The sequence below is a fragment of the Rutilus rutilus genome (assembly GCF_951802725.1).
Source record: "Rutilus rutilus genome assembly, chromosome: 15".
Classification (NCBI taxonomy): Eukaryota; Metazoa; Chordata; class Actinopteri; order Cypriniformes; family Leuciscidae; genus Rutilus; species Rutilus rutilus.
Window position 1 is genome coordinate 28,696,257 of NC_140220.1, and position 17,332 is coordinate 28,713,588.

Sequence of the window (17,332 nt, forward strand, 5' to 3'; positions counted from 1 at the left end):
CTTATGCACACAGAGACTGCATTAAAAAAAAACCAGAAATTAAAAACAGTAAAAACTGTTGTCTATTTTAATATATTTTAAAATGACAAGGCTGAAATAATCCAGTCATCAGTGCCACATGATCTTATTATTATCAATGTTGAAAATGCTGCCTAATATTTTTTTGGAAACCATGATACATTTTCACAGATTTTTAAGGACAGTACCTCAGATGGACCCAGTGCTCTGTGAGTCCAGCAAGTCTTTGCCTTTGCCTCAACAAAAGTTTAAAAAGGTGAGAGGTGAAACCTCGACATCGCTCTACATTTCCCAGACCAAGCTCCTAGAAGAACAAAGAAAGAAATAAAAAAACAATCCCTTACCGCAGCACTACATGAAGACTACTTGAAACCAACAAAGCACAACTAACATCAACATCAAATCTAAAGCAGACGCTAAATTGATCAGATTATATCGGAGCTGATTTAAGGCCCTCACCTTAACGGCACATTGTAATGCTGTCATCATGGCGTTGCGCCTGGCCCAGGATCGATAGAAATACTTCTCACAGCCTTCCCATGCATTCGTCATCTCAGCAAATAACCTGTGGACATTAATTACTATCAAAATCAGGCTCTGACCCTCAGCTCTATAGAAGACACTATAGATGATGGTTACGCACGTGTGCTCTGTGTTGTCCTGTGTCTTGACTGAAGACAGGGCTATCTTCATCTCCACTGGCTGCAGACACAGTGTCTCATCTGGGTCTGCAGTACGACCCCAGTTCAGACCCTTACGGTAGGACAGACCTGGAGAGAAATAAAACAATTAATCATCTGTCTACATCTTACATATGGGGGTCTATGGCAGCTCTATAAACCATACATCAAAGAACAATGAAATTTGGCACAGTTATAGAAGTGGTACAAATTAGTAATCTGACTAATTTAGGGGTATCTAGGACCAACTCTATAGCACAACCACCAGTTCGAAAAAAAAAAAAAAATCACTTTTCAAATGGTTATAACTTTTGAGCCCTTTGTTCTAGAAAACTGCAACTTAGCACACCTGATTCGCCTCACCATGCTGATCACATTCACCATCTTACATTAAGACACCACCCATTACAGTAGTGGCCATTTTGAAGTACAGTATTCCATTTTTTTCACTACTCCTCCAAATTTGGTCCAATTCTTATGAAAATTTACTCAGATGATCTTTGGACCAAGCCGCACACAAATGACTGAACAGATTTTTGTTATTCATCCTTGTTCAAAAGTTGTCGCAAACTTAATGTTATAAGCTTGGGAGAAACCAGGCTCAAACCTTTAGAATGAATTAAATTATAATTAAACAACGATGTTTCCAGTTTTTCTTTCATGACCAACAACAAATTCTCTAATACAACAAGAAATGACTCAGACTGACCGATCTGTGCAAGCATCTTGAAGAGGTCTGCTAGTGCTCTCTGTTTCTGCAGGAGGAAGTGTTTCACCTCCGCCTTCTGCTTCTCCTGCTCCATGCTACGGTCCACCGAAAGGCTCTGCAGTGCTTGCACGTTTGCAATTATTTCGACTGGACAATAACAAATTGGAGAGAAAGTTACATTTTCAGGTTCATATGAGATTTTCACAATTCATTCATAAGTATGCCTTTAATAACTTGAACATGTCGAGTAAGCTCTAGGTAGGATGACTAGCCTGACTCAGCATATAAAATAGCATAAAATAATCTAGTTTAATAATAAGAAGATCAGACAAAATAATCTCTGAAGTTATGAGCCTTCGGGTGAGGGCAAAAAGTGATACCTGTGAACTGATCCAGGTCTTCTGAGAGCTCAGGCAGAGAGGTCTTCTTTACCAGTTGCACACACAGCTTCTTCATCTTCCTCGTGAGGACAGGTAGACGGGCTTGGAGAGACGAGGGCTCTTTATCAGATGAGAGTTCTTCTGGACCATCAGTCTGATTCATGAAAAGTGTTTAAATACAACCATGTTACAAAAACAGATACCATATGGTTCATGATAAGGACAAGAGAGTTATATCAGGAAATCCTCTAAAATTCAAGATGTCATATTATATGCAAAGCAATTGTCTCATAGGCAAAAGAGTTGAACTTAAGATGAAAGTTACATTTTAAAATGACAGTTTGGTTTGAACTGAGTTGCTATTTCAGGTTGAGATAATGTTACCTGCAGATCTCTGCCCTTTCCAGGCAGGGCACCTCTCAGTGCTCGGTGAACCCTGTGCAGAGGAGTCTCCTCAGGCTGTGAATCCACATCATGCATGCTGCCGCTACTGCCCTGCTCCAGCAGACAAGGTGCACACGGCTCCTTCAGTGCTGCCTCAAACTTCTTCACAAACTTAAACAGGGTCCTGATCACAGACAATGTCATAACGTTAATTTTAAATCATTACAGCCAGTTTGAAGCCCATTGCTTAAGCACTATGTTAAATATACATGTTACATCTTCTCCGTTGAGTGCTGGAATGTAACAAACATTCTGACAAATAATGACAATATCATGCTGATGATGTGATTAAGCTGAAAACACATTACCACTCAAAATTTTGGGGATGGTAAGATTTTTTTAAATATATTTTAAATATATCACTCTCACCTGTGTGTCTTCTCCACTGACTGCTTGATGGACCAAAAGCTGACATCATTCCACTTGGAGATTTTGACAAAGTCCTATATGTATCAAGATAAAGATTGCATCAAATCAATAAGAGACAGGAAGAAAAAAAACTAAATATATATGACATCTGTCTTGCCTGCTTGAGTTTCACCTACTTTGAGCTCTTTCTCTATGGGAGACCTCAGCTGGGTGATCTTGGTCTGGATGCTCTCTGAGAACTGTGTGTAGTATTTATAGAGATTCCACAGCAAACTGCCGAGTGAGTCTGTGAGGATGAAAGGATAAGGTCATGCATTTAATGTGGCCTGCATAGTCAACACTTTGTCAAACAACACTAATACACAAAGTAGCAAAAAAAAAAAAAAAACACTGTACTGTATTAACATTGTATTGTCGTGTCCATGTTGGAATTCAAAGGTCATGAAATCACTTTGAAGGTCATTTTAAAGATCTCTTAAAATCGAATTTAGTCCATGTGTGTTAGTGATCTCTGCTGACAAAATAAACAAGAGAATATTCTCTATTCACTTACCATGTCCTCCCTGTTTAGGAGCCAGCAGGACGTGGCAGTGAAAACCAAGCAACATGGACAAGCGGACAGAAAACTCTCCTAAGGTGGAGCCTTCTATGAAGGCCTGCAGTGTGGATGAGACTGACGAGAGGGAAATATCCTCCACACCATCATCTACTGGACAAAAAAGTGTGATACAATGCAAACCCATTAAATGTGATATACTGGAATTACTCATTTACTGTAGGAGGAGGAGAAATCGTTTTACTACTACATATATAAAAGTGCAAGTCGGTCACCATGTCTGGTGTCTGTCCTCTGCTCCTGTAGGTATTTCTCTATGAGTTGGTAGATGGACAACCAGTGCCTGGTTGAATTCTCAGCGTGGCGCTTCAGTGCGTTATCAAGGCTGCTCGACCAGCAGCTGTGGAGATACAGTAGTTGAAACCAGTTAGACCATCATGTCGCAGTCTAATCCAACCATACAGGCTTTAACCACCACCATTAACGAGTAGTGTCACTAGACTACTTACTTGAGCTCAAGTTTTCTCCACTGAATAATAAGTTGTGTGACAGCTTCCAGCTCATTCCTTAGAGACACTGCCCGGCTAGCATTGTTTTCCCAGTCCTGTGAGGAAAAATGAGAGAAGAGCTGCTCTAAAACTGATATCATGGTCTAAGCTGTGCACAAATGGCCAGTAATCTACTGACTAGTCGTGGTTTAAGGATATACGTGCATGAATGGATTCCTCTACCTGTGCTTTGCTGAGCAGGATCTCCAGACCATTTAGGAACTTTGCCAAAGGGCTGGAAAGACTGAATGCTAATATCCTCTCTATCACCATGGTGATCTGGACACATAATACAATAGGGAGGTGTTAAGAGACGACATTTGAGAACAAGTCAAAAGCTTTATCAAGCTAACTGACTTTCAATTACGTGACATCTCAAATGTTAACTAAGCCAGGGATTTTTTGCAAAATGTTATCTTTTATATTGTTACTATACTGAAGCCAAAGTAAATTTGTTCTGTTCAAAAGATTTTTTGAACATTTTAATACTTTTATTCAGCAAGGATGCATTAAATTGATCAAAAGTGACAGAAAGACATTTATAATGTTACAAAAGATGTAAATTAAAAACAAATGCTGTACTTTCTATTCATCAAAGAATCATGAAAAAATGTATCAGTTTCCACAAAAATATTAAGTAACAACTGTTTTAAACACTGATAATAATAAGAAGAAATGTTTATTGAGCAGCAAATCAGCCTATTAGAATGATTTCTGAAGGATCATGTGACACTGAAGACTAGAGTAAGTAATTGCTGCTGGAAAATAAGCTTTGCCATCACAGGAATAAATTACATTTTAAACTAATTTGTATAATATTTCACAACATACCAGTTTTTACTGTATTTTTGATTAAATAAATATAGTCTTGGTGAGCATAAGAGTCTTCTTTCAACAACATTAAACTACTTTTTTTTCTCTTACATTTTTTTAAGTCCCTTGTGGGTCTCAGTACCCCAATTCCAAAACTCCTCAATTAGACCTTAGCAATGACAGTAATAGTATCGGCTACTCCCACCTGAACAAGAGCAGGGTGTTCGGGCCAGTCGTTGAGGCGCTGTTTCACGGCCTTGCTCAGCTGTTCTAGCGCTGGCAGACAGATCCGGGCCTGACTCATGTTAGGCTCTATGTAGAAGTCATACGGCCCATCATTCTGCAGAATCAGTCCAGCTGGACCCCCTGAACCGCTAACCGTGTTTTGGAGCAGAGTGCTGAGGAGGAGCTGAGAGCCCATCAACTTAGGATCCACTTCACAGTCTGAGAGAGAAGGGGAGAAACAGGGAAAGGTTAGATGACGAGATACGTAGGGCCTGTGGAGTCCTGATCTGCATAAAATGATGCCTTCATACCCATTAGATGGTAGAAGCGGGCTATCAGTGGAGCTGTGATTTGATAAGATGAAACCAGGGCACTGATGTGGTGTTTGGTGTGATTGGTTGGCGAGTTGGGCTGGTACCAAAGTGACTGAGCGTAAGACAAGCAGAGTCTCTGATGGACCTGAACCACTGTGCTCATGCTGCTGACCAACAGGAAGCTGCTTGTCTCACTAGACTCCTCCTTATCTACATCATCATCGTCCTCTATGATTATTGGCTGATCGAGACTAGGTTCTGAAGTGATATCAGAAAAATCCTGTGGAGAAAGTGTTGAAAACACATTATTGGCCAAAGTACAAACTCTTACTGATTTGACAACAATGGAAAGGGCAAAAAAAACATGCAAATGTGTGTGAACAGATTTAAAGACACATAAAAACAGATGACTGGTTTAGTCCATCTTTACCTTGTGGTAGGAAGGAAAAGAGCGTCTGAACTCTCTCTCCTCCTGCTGGTCCTCCGTAAGGCCTGTCCCGTGCAGACGAGAGCGGCTGCGATACAGACTGGCTTCCATCTGCTCTTTTTCTCTAGCTCTCTTCTCCTGCTCGTCCCATTCATTCACTAAAGCCTGAACAAAACACAGCCTATGTCACTCTTGTTAACATCACAAAATAGCTTTCTCACAAAAGCTGCTTTGATGTATGTATCGTGAAGGGCACTAAACAAATCAATTCAACTGAAAATGTTTCTCTGCAGGTTTAAACATCTAATAGTAATAGTGAGTAGAAAAAAAAATCCTGTTAACTTGGAGTAAATATTTTCCTGAATAGATAATAATATTCTTGGCTTTAAAATCAATAAGGTAACACTTTATTTTACAGTGTCCTTGTTAAATGTAGTAACTATAGTAATAACTAACCCTAAACCAAACCCTAACCCTATAGTAAATTCAAGTAGTTAATTCATATATTACTCAGTAGTTAAATGTATAATTACACTGAAACAAGGACACCTTAAAATAAAGTGTAACCCAATTAGTATACATTATTAATTATTACATTATTATAACCAGTATACTATTTTCCAGTATATATATGTATATATATATATATATATGATATATATATATCATATATATATATATATATACACATACACACACACACACACACTATATTGACTAATAATAAAATACAGTAGTCAACATTTGAAGTGGATCAGAAAAGTTAATCAAAGTTGTCCTAAGACAAGAACGGGTACTTTGATAAAGGTTTTGATCCACTTCAAATGTTGACTACTGTACTTTATATAATATTAGATGAAAAACTTAACTTAAAGCATAACTTGGAAAACAACAATTAAAAAACTTAAATGTAAACGAGAACCTTGCCAACTAAGCGATTAGTTGAAGTAATTATTAAAACTAAAACGGAAATAAAGCTATATATAAAAATAAATAAAAAACTAGTAAAAAACAAACAAAAAACACAAAAACTAAAATTAAAATGAAAACTGAAAGTATACAAATAAAAGCTAATTCAAAATATTAATAGTATATTAATAGTATATAGTATAGTATATAAAATATTAAAATAACACTGATATATACACATTATAATTCATTTTATTCATTATAAAAAAAAGTTTGACACCACATAAAAAAAATCTGAGATCCAAGTTTAGATTAGTTGAAATTAAATTCAAAATCTTTTAGACTTTCTCCTTTCATGTTCTTGACACAGGTTTTATTGTTTGGGTTTCTGCACTTCATATCTCACCTGGCAAACATGTCTGAAGAGTTTTTGCGTCTCTGCACTGAGATGTCCGGCACTCAGCGTGTGACTCTGTATGTAGAGCAGCGCATTCAACAGCAACAATGCATGATCTGGGATCACGCGACTGACCTCTGTCGCTGGCAAATGCTTTCCCAGGCCCTTTAGCATACGCATGCATTCCCTTGAACACAGGTAGTCAGCACAGGCCAGATAAGAGGATGCCGCTGGACTTGGAAAAGCTAGCATAGTGGACACGAGACGCGTCAGACCCGGTTGGGCAGTTATTGAGGTGGACACCTGAGACGCCAAGAGTCGCATGCCATGCTGCACCTGCAGAATTGCTGCCCTCAGGGGCACCACCACATCAGGATAGAGAGGGTAATCCTCAAGCAAACGCTGGCAAAATCGGTGCTGTGAAGCCTGCCAGACGGCCTCCTCCTTCAACAAACCCTGAATCCCCAGCCTGGATTTTGGCCCCGGGGCTTGTAAGGCCTTCAGGAGGTGGGAGAGCAGGTCACCCACTGCAGCTGGTTGGCCGATGCTGCACAGGTAGTGCTGGAGTTCCTGATATAGGCGACCGTATTGGGGGTCAGGGGGGCGGCAGGCTTGTTTACGACTCAGTTCACAAATCTGCTCTTTGACCTGCTGCATACGGATCCACAAGTATCTAAAAGACACACACAAACAACAAAAGAGTTTTAAACATTAAATTGGAAGTCTGTAGGCATAAACCAATATTAAAATTCTTGACAACAAATATTTTTTTTTCAATATTACTCAGTACTTAAATGTATTATTACACTGCAACAAAGACACCTTAAAATAAAGTGTAACCAAAATCTCTCATATCGGCCGATAACTGATATTGGCTGAAAATCTCATAACTGACATGGTGCCAAGATCTTGTGCATCCAAACAAATCTATGTAGTAGGTTGTGAAAACAGGGGAGTTTAGCATAAACTATTAAATATCGGACGATAACTGATATGGTACAATATCTCATGCATCCATTAAAAATTGCATAGTAGGCTGTACCAGAAGTAATAGAAGCTGAATGTTTGGTTACCTGATGCGAGGATGCTGGAAGCTGTCAGTTGTGCTACTCTCCTCAAGCTCCGCCCCTGTGAGCAGCTGTGAGGAAAGACTCCGCCCTTTCCACTCTTCCTGTAACAAAGCAAGCTGAGAGACACAAAAAGTCATCATAGATGATTTGGATTTGTAGATGAAAGGTTGCAATAGATCTCTAGAATGTCACAAAATTAGCCACTTGCGAGCTTGTCTCACCTCCTCTTGTGCATAGCGGAGTTTATATCCCCTTTTTACCGCGGGGTCAAAAATTGTTTGTGGAGCCCAAACTTGGATTTGCAGCAGACCCATGTTCACCCAGAAAACTCCAGAGCGGGCAAGCTGGACCGAATCTTGTGCCCGGTTGTGTGCGAACTGCGTCAAGCATGTGACTAAGGTTTCCAGAAAGCCCTCTGGGAGCAGGTTTTCAGGCAGGCCTTCTCTGAGGGCGATCTGAATCTCCTGGGCAGCACCAATAGGGTCCGGGCCTTCAGTTAGACTGTCACAGGATTCTGCATAGCTCTCCTGTAAACCTGGAGACAACAGCTCACAGAGCGACTGCAGCTGTCTACGCAACACAAGTCCTTGCAGCCTACAGTCAGTTAATCTACAGAGAATGAGAGAAGGAATGAGAGAAAAATTAACCATTGCACAATAGAAATTACAAAAAAAATATATTGAAATTTGTATATATATATATATATATATAGATAGATATATATATAGATATATATATATATATATATATATATATATATATATATATATATATATATATTATACACACACATTTTATGTTAGATGCGATTAATCGATTAGACACCACTAATTAAAATAAAAAACATATATGGAATACAATATATTTAAATGCATATTTTAATATTACAATCCCATACTGTACAAAAATTGTCTAAATCTAACATATGTATCCGTGTTTAAGTATGATATGTGGTCTCTACCTGAAGTCAGCAAGCTCAGCCATAGCCATATTATCCCAGATCACAGCATTCAGATCTTGCAGCTGCCCAGTTCTCTCTCTCCACTCGCCCAGGGTCACCCGTGATGATGACAGGAAGTGTGACCCTGATGGATCCCATCGGCCGCCAGCATCAGTGTTGCTCAGAACTCCCAGCATGCAGCGGGACCACACCGCACGACTCAAGATGCCAGGACCCTTCACATCGACAAACATCATGTCAAGGTTATTTATTCATGTTAAATAACATGTTAAATTCAAAAAAAAAAAAAAAAGCAGTGTTTTTAGCTCTTTCCCCTCAATCAAACACACACACACACATACCGTATCAGATGGTCCCAACAGTGATCTGGAGTTGATGTGCTCCTCAGGGTTCAGTGGATTCCACTTCAGCCAACGGTCAGGGTCAGAGGTCACACTGCTGCTCCATAACGCTGCCAGTGTCTCAGACAGCAGCTCACACCACACCAGCGGCAGCTCCTCCACAGGCTGGTGAGGGAATAAAAACGAGAATGAAAACTGAGATCAACTGAAATTAATATTTTAGTCCCTAGTGAAGCATGTGATTCTCAGTAAATGGAGAAAGGAATACTTCATAAATCATTTATAAGTTAAACTCAAAATAGTTTAAACTAAAAAAAATTAACCAAAGTCATTTGTATTGTTTGTATGATACATTTAATAATCAATTGAAGCTTGTCAAATGTGACTCAAAGATAAAACATGGCCATTGATGATAACACCGGAATCATTATAATGGAGGAGTTTTGACAGACCCTCTCAGTGCCTAGCAGGAACCAGAGAGGCTGCAGCTGTCGGATGTTCATGGGTGTCGACTGCATACAGAAACGCAGATGATTAGAGAAGGACCTGCGCAGACCATCTTCTGCCTTCTTATTGCCTCTGTAGAGCAAAATATACACAACACAATATGAGTAAAACACAGAACAAAGAACACCTTATGCTACAAGATCCTACTTTGCAAAATCAAGTTTTGTTGATAAATAAAATGATTAAACATCATTTTCTTTCATTGAAATAAAGATAAAATAAAATACAATGTAAATAACAGCCCTGTCTGTGAAATCGGGCCTAATTGTTTTATAATAGTTAAAAGGTAGGGTAGGCAATTTTTTTTAATAAAAACTTTGTTATACTGGCTGAAACTCTCTTTATATCCAAATAGCAATCAATAATAGAAATGGTATAAATATAAAAAATAAATAAAGTACACATCTTCTGTGGAAATCTCAGGACCCAAAAAAAAAAATTCCTACCTTCCTGTCAACATATGCATTTCCATACCTCCACGCACCCTGATCATGCATCATCAGTGCGTTTCATGAGGCCATGCATAATTGTAGACAGACGTCAGTCACCGAGCGCCACAAACAAACAGCAGCCACCTTTTACAGTTCCTCCTGAACCAAAACAACGAGCTTATGCTGCGTTCACGCCATGTCGTAACCGTAATTACGAGAAGAAAACCTGTGACGTTCTCCTCGGAGCAGCTCACGTCCTCAGACTCTGATTTATGCGTTTATATGTCAACACTTTCAACGCCGAAATGAATCTACAGCAGTCAGGTGGTACAAGTAAGAGCTCTTTAAGTTGTTTATGTTCATCATTATTATTGTGATGTTATGTGCTTTGAGACATGAGGTAATTTAACAGTCTCTTGTCTCGTGACTCTGCTTTTCATGTATTTTGAAGGAGGTGTGGCGTTGGGAGCGCTCTGAAGGGAGGGTGGGATCTTATGTTTTCAAAGCTAGCTTGCTATTGCTAGCCTCTCTGAAATTGCCAACCCTACCTTTAATAATCTGATAGAGAAACATCATCATACCCTGGTGTGACTGACAGATACAGCAGGTCTGTGGTGACTTTCATCTGGTTAAGTACTGCCAGCTCCTCCAGTGCTGGCCACAGTTGAGCCCTGCGTGCAAGCTGCAGTAACACCTCCCTGTCTGGTGCGGCACCGTCTCCCACTTCCTCCTCATTATCTTCAGACAGAGAGTCCAGCAGGCCACAGGAAGCCATATGACCCTGCTGCTGATCCACACAGCTCACAAGCCTCTCCAGGACACCTGGATAGAACGATCAGTATATTTTGTGTTAATAAACTAAGGGGATCAGGATTTGCCTGGTTGTATGGTTTAGTACTAGCACTTCATGCCCAAAATTCGTAAGAATTACAATATAAGGTAACCAAAGTGACATTTACCTGATTTCTGAGGCTCCAGCAGGAGGTTAGCCTGAAGCACTAGACCCCAAGCTTCTAGCAGAGCCTCTTTTGAGTCAATTCCCATGGCCACACCACGGAGACGAGACACCTCTTGTTTCCATAACGATGCAAGGCTGTTGTCGAGGCGCAGGTCCCTAACATCCAAAGCCCCGCACAGCACTCGCAAACGGGCCGCACATTCAGCCACCGCCTCCAGCTGCACAGAAAAGATTGTGGGATTATTTTAGATCACTTAGAAAGCAGAATTGAAATAAAATACTTCTGATACTTTTAATAGAATTTCTCAATTTATTTTTGGGTGTTTGCCTCTTTTTATTTTTATTAGACATATACTACAATTAATTATTTTATTTTTTAAAGAAATTAATACCATTTATTCAGCAAGAACACATTAAATTGATCAAAAGTGATAGTAAAGACATTTATAATGTTACAAAATATTTCTATTTCACTATTTTCTATTTCTACTTCTGTACTTTCAAACTTTATATTAAAGAAAAAAAAAAGGGGTCATATAATGGTACATGCACTTTTACAGTACAAGTTGATTGTACTGAAATGTGTGTTGGCAGTGCCTGTACACAACCATCATAAAATGATAAAAATCCATCCAGTGTTTTTTTTTAAAATCTTCTTATATGTTTTCCCGTCTCAAATCAAGACATTCGATTTTGTGATGGCACAAAATCTACGCCCCTCCCACGATTGTTGATTGACAGCAGCGTTTCAACACAGACCCGCCCTCGCTCGTGAGCGAGCTGTCTGTCATCATAGTCTGCGCGTCATTGTTGATACGCTGGAGCACTGTCTATGAGCAGAATGGCGTCTAAGCGATTGTGGTGTTCTGTTCTTGGGTGCAATAAGGAACACAGCAGTCATTTTGATGTTCCTAAGTCCGAACCGCTGAAGACGCAGTGGCTGAGTTTGTTTTCGAAGGGAATATTCCCCACGATCAACGTCAATGCTTTTATGTTTGCGCAAATCATTTCACACACCAGACTACTTTACAAACGAGGGTCAGTATAAAGCTGGTTTTGCTAAGAAGCTGCTCCTGAAAAAAGGATCGGTACCAACTATTCGTGTTCCTGCTGCACCTCCAGAAGAAGAAGTGAGTGTAACGTTTTATTAACCTTTATATTAATATTTATATTAATCTTTGCAAATCGCTTGCTGCACGCTTCACGATGAATGCGGCTGTTTACACTCAGGGTACATTACGGCATGTTTGCTATGTACAACGTTCTCGATATAATTCATAATCCCACGTTTATAATGAACAACGCATTATGGTTATTGTGTTATTGTGTTAGAAATGGTGTAGGCACAGAACAGAGGGGCGGGGTGAGCAAAGCTCATTATCATTTAAAGACACATGCACTTAAACGGCGTGCTGAAAACAGAGCTGTTTTTGACCAGGTAAAATGAGTGTTTTCTTACAATACTAATGAGAATTTTTAATTAGGGCTGGGCGATTTAAATCGTGAGATTGTTATGCGCATCTCGTCAGTAAAGCCGGTTCCTTGATTAGTAGTAAATCGCCATCACCTGCTTTCAGATGGAGCGGCATTTACTACAAAGAGCCGTAGTTAACTGACAAGCTGAGCCATATCGCATTAATTATCGCTGGCGATACGTCCGCGATTTTAATGCGATATGGCTCAGCTTGTCAGTTAACTACGGCTCTTTGTAGTAAATGCCGCTCCATCTGAAAGCAGGTGATGGCGCATAACAATCTCACGATTTAAATCGCCCAGCCCTATTTTTAATTGAAGTATATTACAAACTTTTCATTTAGACCCTAAAGAATCATATTAGCTTGTACAAAAATGGCATTATATGACCCCAACCATTTTCACCACTGATAAAAAGAAATTATAAGAAATGTTTCTTTAGCACCAAATTAGCATATTAGAATGATTTTTTAAGAAACTGGAGTAATGGCATAAATTATGTAATGAAATGCATAAAATAAATAAGGTTTTAAAATATATTGAAATATTTTTTTTTAAACGGTAGTAATATTTATATATCGCTGTATTTTTATTTTTATTTATATATATATATATATATATATATATATATATATATATATATATATAATATTTTTTTATAATATATATATTATATAATATATAATATATATAATATTATATATATTATAATATTATATATATAAATTATTATATAATATATATTTTTTATAATATATATATTCTCTATATATATATATATACACTGTATATAGCCTAACCTTGAACGGCAGTGGCTTTCCTAAAGTCTTCTGAATGCCTTTCAGAGAAGAGGCCACAGCCACAGAGCTGGAAAGTGTGTTTTGGATGGCCGTGGAGATGGTGTGTAATTCCTGTTGGCCTCTGAAACAAACATACACATATATACATATAAACAAACACTAAAGAGAACATTACATGAAGACTTTTAATCATGTAATAAAGCCATTACTCACTCATAGTCACTATCCCCCATCAAAAGCTGAGGCAGTCGCAAAATTAAGTTTTTGTGCACCCACTGCCAGTGCAAGGACAGCACACACACCCCCCGTGTATCCGCAGACAGCGTGTTACACACAAGCCAGAAACGATCCCTCCACTGCAGTAGCTGCAGGATCTGAACACACAAATCACATCACTGTAAACCAACTGCAGAACAGTAGCAACAGCAGCGTGGCTATAATGAAACCGCTCTGACCTCAAACATGAGGTGGTCAGAGATGTAGGGCTGGCCCGACTGCATGGCTTGCAGTACGAATGAATCCCACAGGTCGAAAAACGAGCGCAGGTGGACCAACACTGGATGAGGCAGGTGGCCTATGTCAACCGTTCCTATAAAACCCAAACATTTATAATAGTCACATACAAACTAGTTTGTTCAAGTCTCCTAATATTAACAGGGTATTTTAACATGGCTGTGGAAGTGTGCGAATACCTTTTGAGAAGGCAGTGGCAAGTCTCAAGGCGCTGTTATGAGGTGAGCTGTTTCCAGCACTGCTGTTAATAGCTGCTCTCTCCTCTCGGTCCATCAGCAATATGATCCTTTCAAAACAGAACATGAAACATATAATTTTTACTACAAAAACATTCCAGTAAAGTAGAATAAGGACTTACCTGTTGGCAACAGCGTTTAGCGCTTCCATGAATTCCATGTATCTCTCCTCATCCTCAAAGTTGCAGGTGTTGGCCAAGATGTCCAAGTACTGCTTGTTCCAGCGCATGTCAACCAAAATCCTGTAGTCATCTGATCAAGAATTTTTTTTTTTATTAGTAATTTCACAAGTCTGACTGAATATTAATAGGTTTGAATATTAATGTTTTTTTGGTTAAATGTTAAAGTCCATGAAGCGGCATTCTCAATGCATTTAACTTCCATTATGTGATTGACTTTATAATGAACCACAATGTTTAGCATAAAATAATAAAGGGTGGGTCTTTTATCTATCAGGACTCAGGACTTTGGTCTTTTGGATTGATATTATACCATGATCTTGTTTTTCCCTACTTACACGGCTTTAGTTAGATCAGCAGAAAGTCGTTTAAAAGGACTCAGAGATCACTGATTATTAGTGCACAATTAGACCATGGGCATTTTCTAAGAAAGAAACTGCTTTCATTTTCATGACTGCATATATATGAGAGTGTATATGTACCTGTGCTGTGTGGCTGCAAAAGCTCAGCTAGAGATTTGCCTTTCCCGATGAGCTTGCTGTTGAATACGGCCTTCAGCGCTGTGCATCCTGCGTCCAACTGCATCAGAGCTGCATCTACAAGGACAAGCACGATCTCAGGACTGGGACAGATAAGCTCTCAAGTAGTATGGCTACACAAGCTATACCAAACACATTAAAAAGCATTATTTTTCCTATACAGCCTACCTGGTGCATGTTTGTAAGTTTTGGTAAGGTGGGAGAGCCAGCTGGTTCTGAGAACCCAGTCACTGTGAGAAGCTCTTTCTGTCAGTATTTTAACTGCTGTCGGGAGGAGGCGCAATGCATTCTCTGCTCCTCCGTCCAGTCCTCCACCTCCGGAAAACTGAAGCCCATCCAGTACAGCACCGCTCTGCATCGCCCTCTGCAGGTCAACTAGGCTCAGTGGACGATTCCTGAATCGGTAAAGGTTATTATACAAGGTTATTGTTGTTAACTACAACAAAAAAAGGGGGAAACTATTATTTTTTCCCTAACATTTATGCTAATTGAAATAATCAAGCTCAAACCTACAACAAAATAAAATGAACAATGAATTAATTGATATCAATCAGTTATTATTGCAGTTTCAGTTAGCTGTATTATCTAATTGACCAAATATATAAACAAATAGATGAACATAAAATGCTGATTTGAGCTTGATTTTGAGTTCAGAGGGATCATTTGGCAGCTCTTATAAAAAAAAAAAGAAAAGATATATATACAGAAAACCTAAAACTAAACTGAAGCTAGAAAACAAAAACAAATTCAAAACGGAAATGTCTTTAATGAGCACAAACATTAGTGCAATCTCATTAACACCAATGAAGTGGCTGGTAATAAAGAACAAAATTAGTTTTGTATGTATAGTTCTGACCTTTTTCCGTAAAGGCTGAGAGTGTTGAGGCAGTACAGGAGGACCTGTCCATCTCTCTGGACACTGGAAAAACACGAGTCCTCAGTGCACAGCAGGGCTGAGGGGATGCGGTCCGGCCAAACGCCTGCACACAGCAGCCCACTGCCCCAGTCCTCAGAGTCCAGCACTGCCAACTGCCTCTCTATGACTTCCTGTGCCAGCTGAGACAGGATGTGAAAGGTGGGGTTGATGGGGCATAATCTGAGGGATTACGGAATTATATATCTTAGCTTGTCATGCTTATCGAAAAATGTCTATGAACCTGCTGGTTAGCAGTGGTGCGCTGACAGAAGGCATAAGCCTCTCCACAGGCCTGTAGAAGAGCACTGGGCAGATCCACACCCCTCTGGAGCTGACCAGACAACAGAGACGCAGCATGGAGCAGAGATGACATGGATGACGCAGGCGAGTCTAGAAGACGTTAAAGAGAGAATAGACATTAACCCTTATCCCAGGACGTCATTCACTACCCTCACCATCATTAATTTTTTTAAGGTTAGACATCGACCTTCTAAGGTTTCCTTAATCTATTCATTATAAATTATAATCTTTAAAAATATATATATAAAAAAAGAGTGTTTACTATTTTTTTTGTAATAGTAGTAAGTATATTTTTTCTGTGAAACAACAATTGAATCTCTGATGACTCTGATAAGTCCAGTTCACCTTCATTCCTCAAGGTGGCATTGTCTGATACACAATGATGACATGATGTTTCACTTATAATTACCAATTACCAAAGACAAAAAAAAATTAAAAATACACAAGTATCATCAGCAAAACTTGAAAAGTCTCAGTGATTTACTTCAGAGGAAGTACTGAACGCAATCAAATATTAGTATCACTAAAACTCTGAACAAGGGTTATTAATCACAGACGCACCCCATATGGTCTTCTTGATATCTGAATGAATGGAGATGAGCAGGTCACACACACAGTCTCCAGTCACTCCCAGGGTGTGTAAAACCATCTTTAGATCCAGAGTGTCCCAGCACACACCCTCATGCTCGCCAGGGATGTAGATCTCAACACCGCGGTTCCTCATGGCTCGAGAGATTTCCCCGTGCGTGGGATCCATGGTGAGAAACAACCTACAACACAGTGTGAAATAGGATTAAGCTAAATATATTTCACAGATCTGTACTTTCACATGGCAAAATAAGTTTGGAAACAGTTTAGCTGGAAGTGCTGTCAGTTGATGCTTTGATTGTACCTGAAGTTAGGGTGGGGGGTGATGGTAGGTGTTGTTCCATCAATAATTCCTCGTTCATTAATAGTTAATGACCCGCCAGGCTCCAGGAGGGCGTTGAGTCGATCCAACACTGAAGGGCTGAAACATACACATAAATAGTTCATTTAAGAAATTTAATTTTATATCTGTTCTATCTGGAAAACTTAGTCAATCGTGGCATTCTGCAGCAAAGTATTTTTTTACGTTATGCTAGTTTCAGGTCTTATATCACTCTGCACTCTTTCTTAAGTAACTTAAAACTCAAATCAATATTTCAGGACCATTTATTTAAATCTAATTTGATAAGCAGCCATTAAATTAGACAATTATAAGATCATTTCTGCTTCTACTTGATCGCCAATGTTATATTTTCAGTAACGAGTGCTGACAAGAGTGTTATGCCGGTGGC

The 17,332-nt window shown here is 39.2% G+C and overlaps 1 protein-coding gene across 2 annotated transcripts in view; it reads right to left on the reverse strand.

Annotated features, from left to right (window-relative positions):
* mdn1 (midasin AAA ATPase 1) overlaps nucleotides 1-17,332 on the reverse strand; it is a 54,345-nt gene that overhangs the window by 10,785 nt on the left and 26,228 nt on the right. The window contains exons 45-78 of one of the 2 annotated variants that reach the window (XM_084433270.1): nucleotides 16,906-17,022; nucleotides 16,575-16,783; nucleotides 15,955-16,103; nucleotides 15,654-15,853; nucleotides 14,966-15,192; nucleotides 14,741-14,854; nucleotides 14,202-14,331; nucleotides 14,023-14,129; nucleotides 13,786-13,919; nucleotides 13,544-13,704; nucleotides 13,331-13,451; nucleotides 11,059-11,275; nucleotides 10,681-10,921; nucleotides 9,614-9,740; nucleotides 9,162-9,326; nucleotides 8,821-9,035; nucleotides 8,081-8,468; nucleotides 7,863-7,975; nucleotides 6,799-7,462; nucleotides 5,487-5,648; nucleotides 5,054-5,336; nucleotides 4,723-4,961; nucleotides 3,888-3,983; nucleotides 3,666-3,760; nucleotides 3,432-3,556; nucleotides 3,154-3,306; nucleotides 2,777-2,886; nucleotides 2,601-2,674; nucleotides 2,172-2,355; nucleotides 1,788-1,941; nucleotides 1,408-1,554; nucleotides 662-788; nucleotides 478-583; nucleotides 207-322 (exon numbers count right to left, since the gene is read on the reverse strand). In XM_084433270.1, coding sequence (XP_084289396.1) covers nucleotides 207-322; nucleotides 478-583; nucleotides 662-788; nucleotides 1,408-1,554; nucleotides 1,788-1,941; nucleotides 2,172-2,355; nucleotides 2,601-2,674; nucleotides 2,777-2,886; nucleotides 3,154-3,306; nucleotides 3,432-3,556; nucleotides 3,666-3,760; nucleotides 3,888-3,983; nucleotides 4,723-4,961; nucleotides 5,054-5,336; nucleotides 5,487-5,648; nucleotides 6,799-7,462; nucleotides 7,863-7,975; nucleotides 8,081-8,468; nucleotides 8,821-9,035; nucleotides 9,162-9,326; nucleotides 9,614-9,740; nucleotides 10,681-10,921; nucleotides 11,059-11,275; nucleotides 13,331-13,451; nucleotides 13,544-13,704; nucleotides 13,786-13,919; nucleotides 14,023-14,129; nucleotides 14,202-14,331; nucleotides 14,741-14,854; nucleotides 14,966-15,192; nucleotides 15,654-15,853; nucleotides 15,955-16,103; nucleotides 16,575-16,783; nucleotides 16,906-17,022 — 5,970 coding nt within the window. Of the gene's footprint in view, nucleotides 1-206; nucleotides 323-477; nucleotides 584-661; nucleotides 789-1,407; nucleotides 1,555-1,787; nucleotides 1,942-2,171; nucleotides 2,356-2,600; nucleotides 2,675-2,776; nucleotides 2,887-3,153; nucleotides 3,310-3,431; nucleotides 3,557-3,665; nucleotides 3,761-3,887; nucleotides 3,984-4,722; nucleotides 4,962-5,053; nucleotides 5,337-5,486; nucleotides 5,649-6,798; nucleotides 7,463-7,862; nucleotides 7,976-8,080; nucleotides 8,469-8,820; nucleotides 9,036-9,161; nucleotides 9,327-9,613; nucleotides 9,741-10,680; nucleotides 10,922-11,058; nucleotides 11,276-13,330; nucleotides 13,452-13,543; nucleotides 13,705-13,785; nucleotides 13,920-14,022; nucleotides 14,130-14,201; nucleotides 14,332-14,740; nucleotides 14,855-14,965; nucleotides 15,193-15,653; nucleotides 15,854-15,954; nucleotides 16,104-16,574; nucleotides 16,784-16,905; nucleotides 17,023-17,332 lie in introns of both variants that reach the window. The other variant, XM_084433269.1, reaches the window with a different exon arrangement.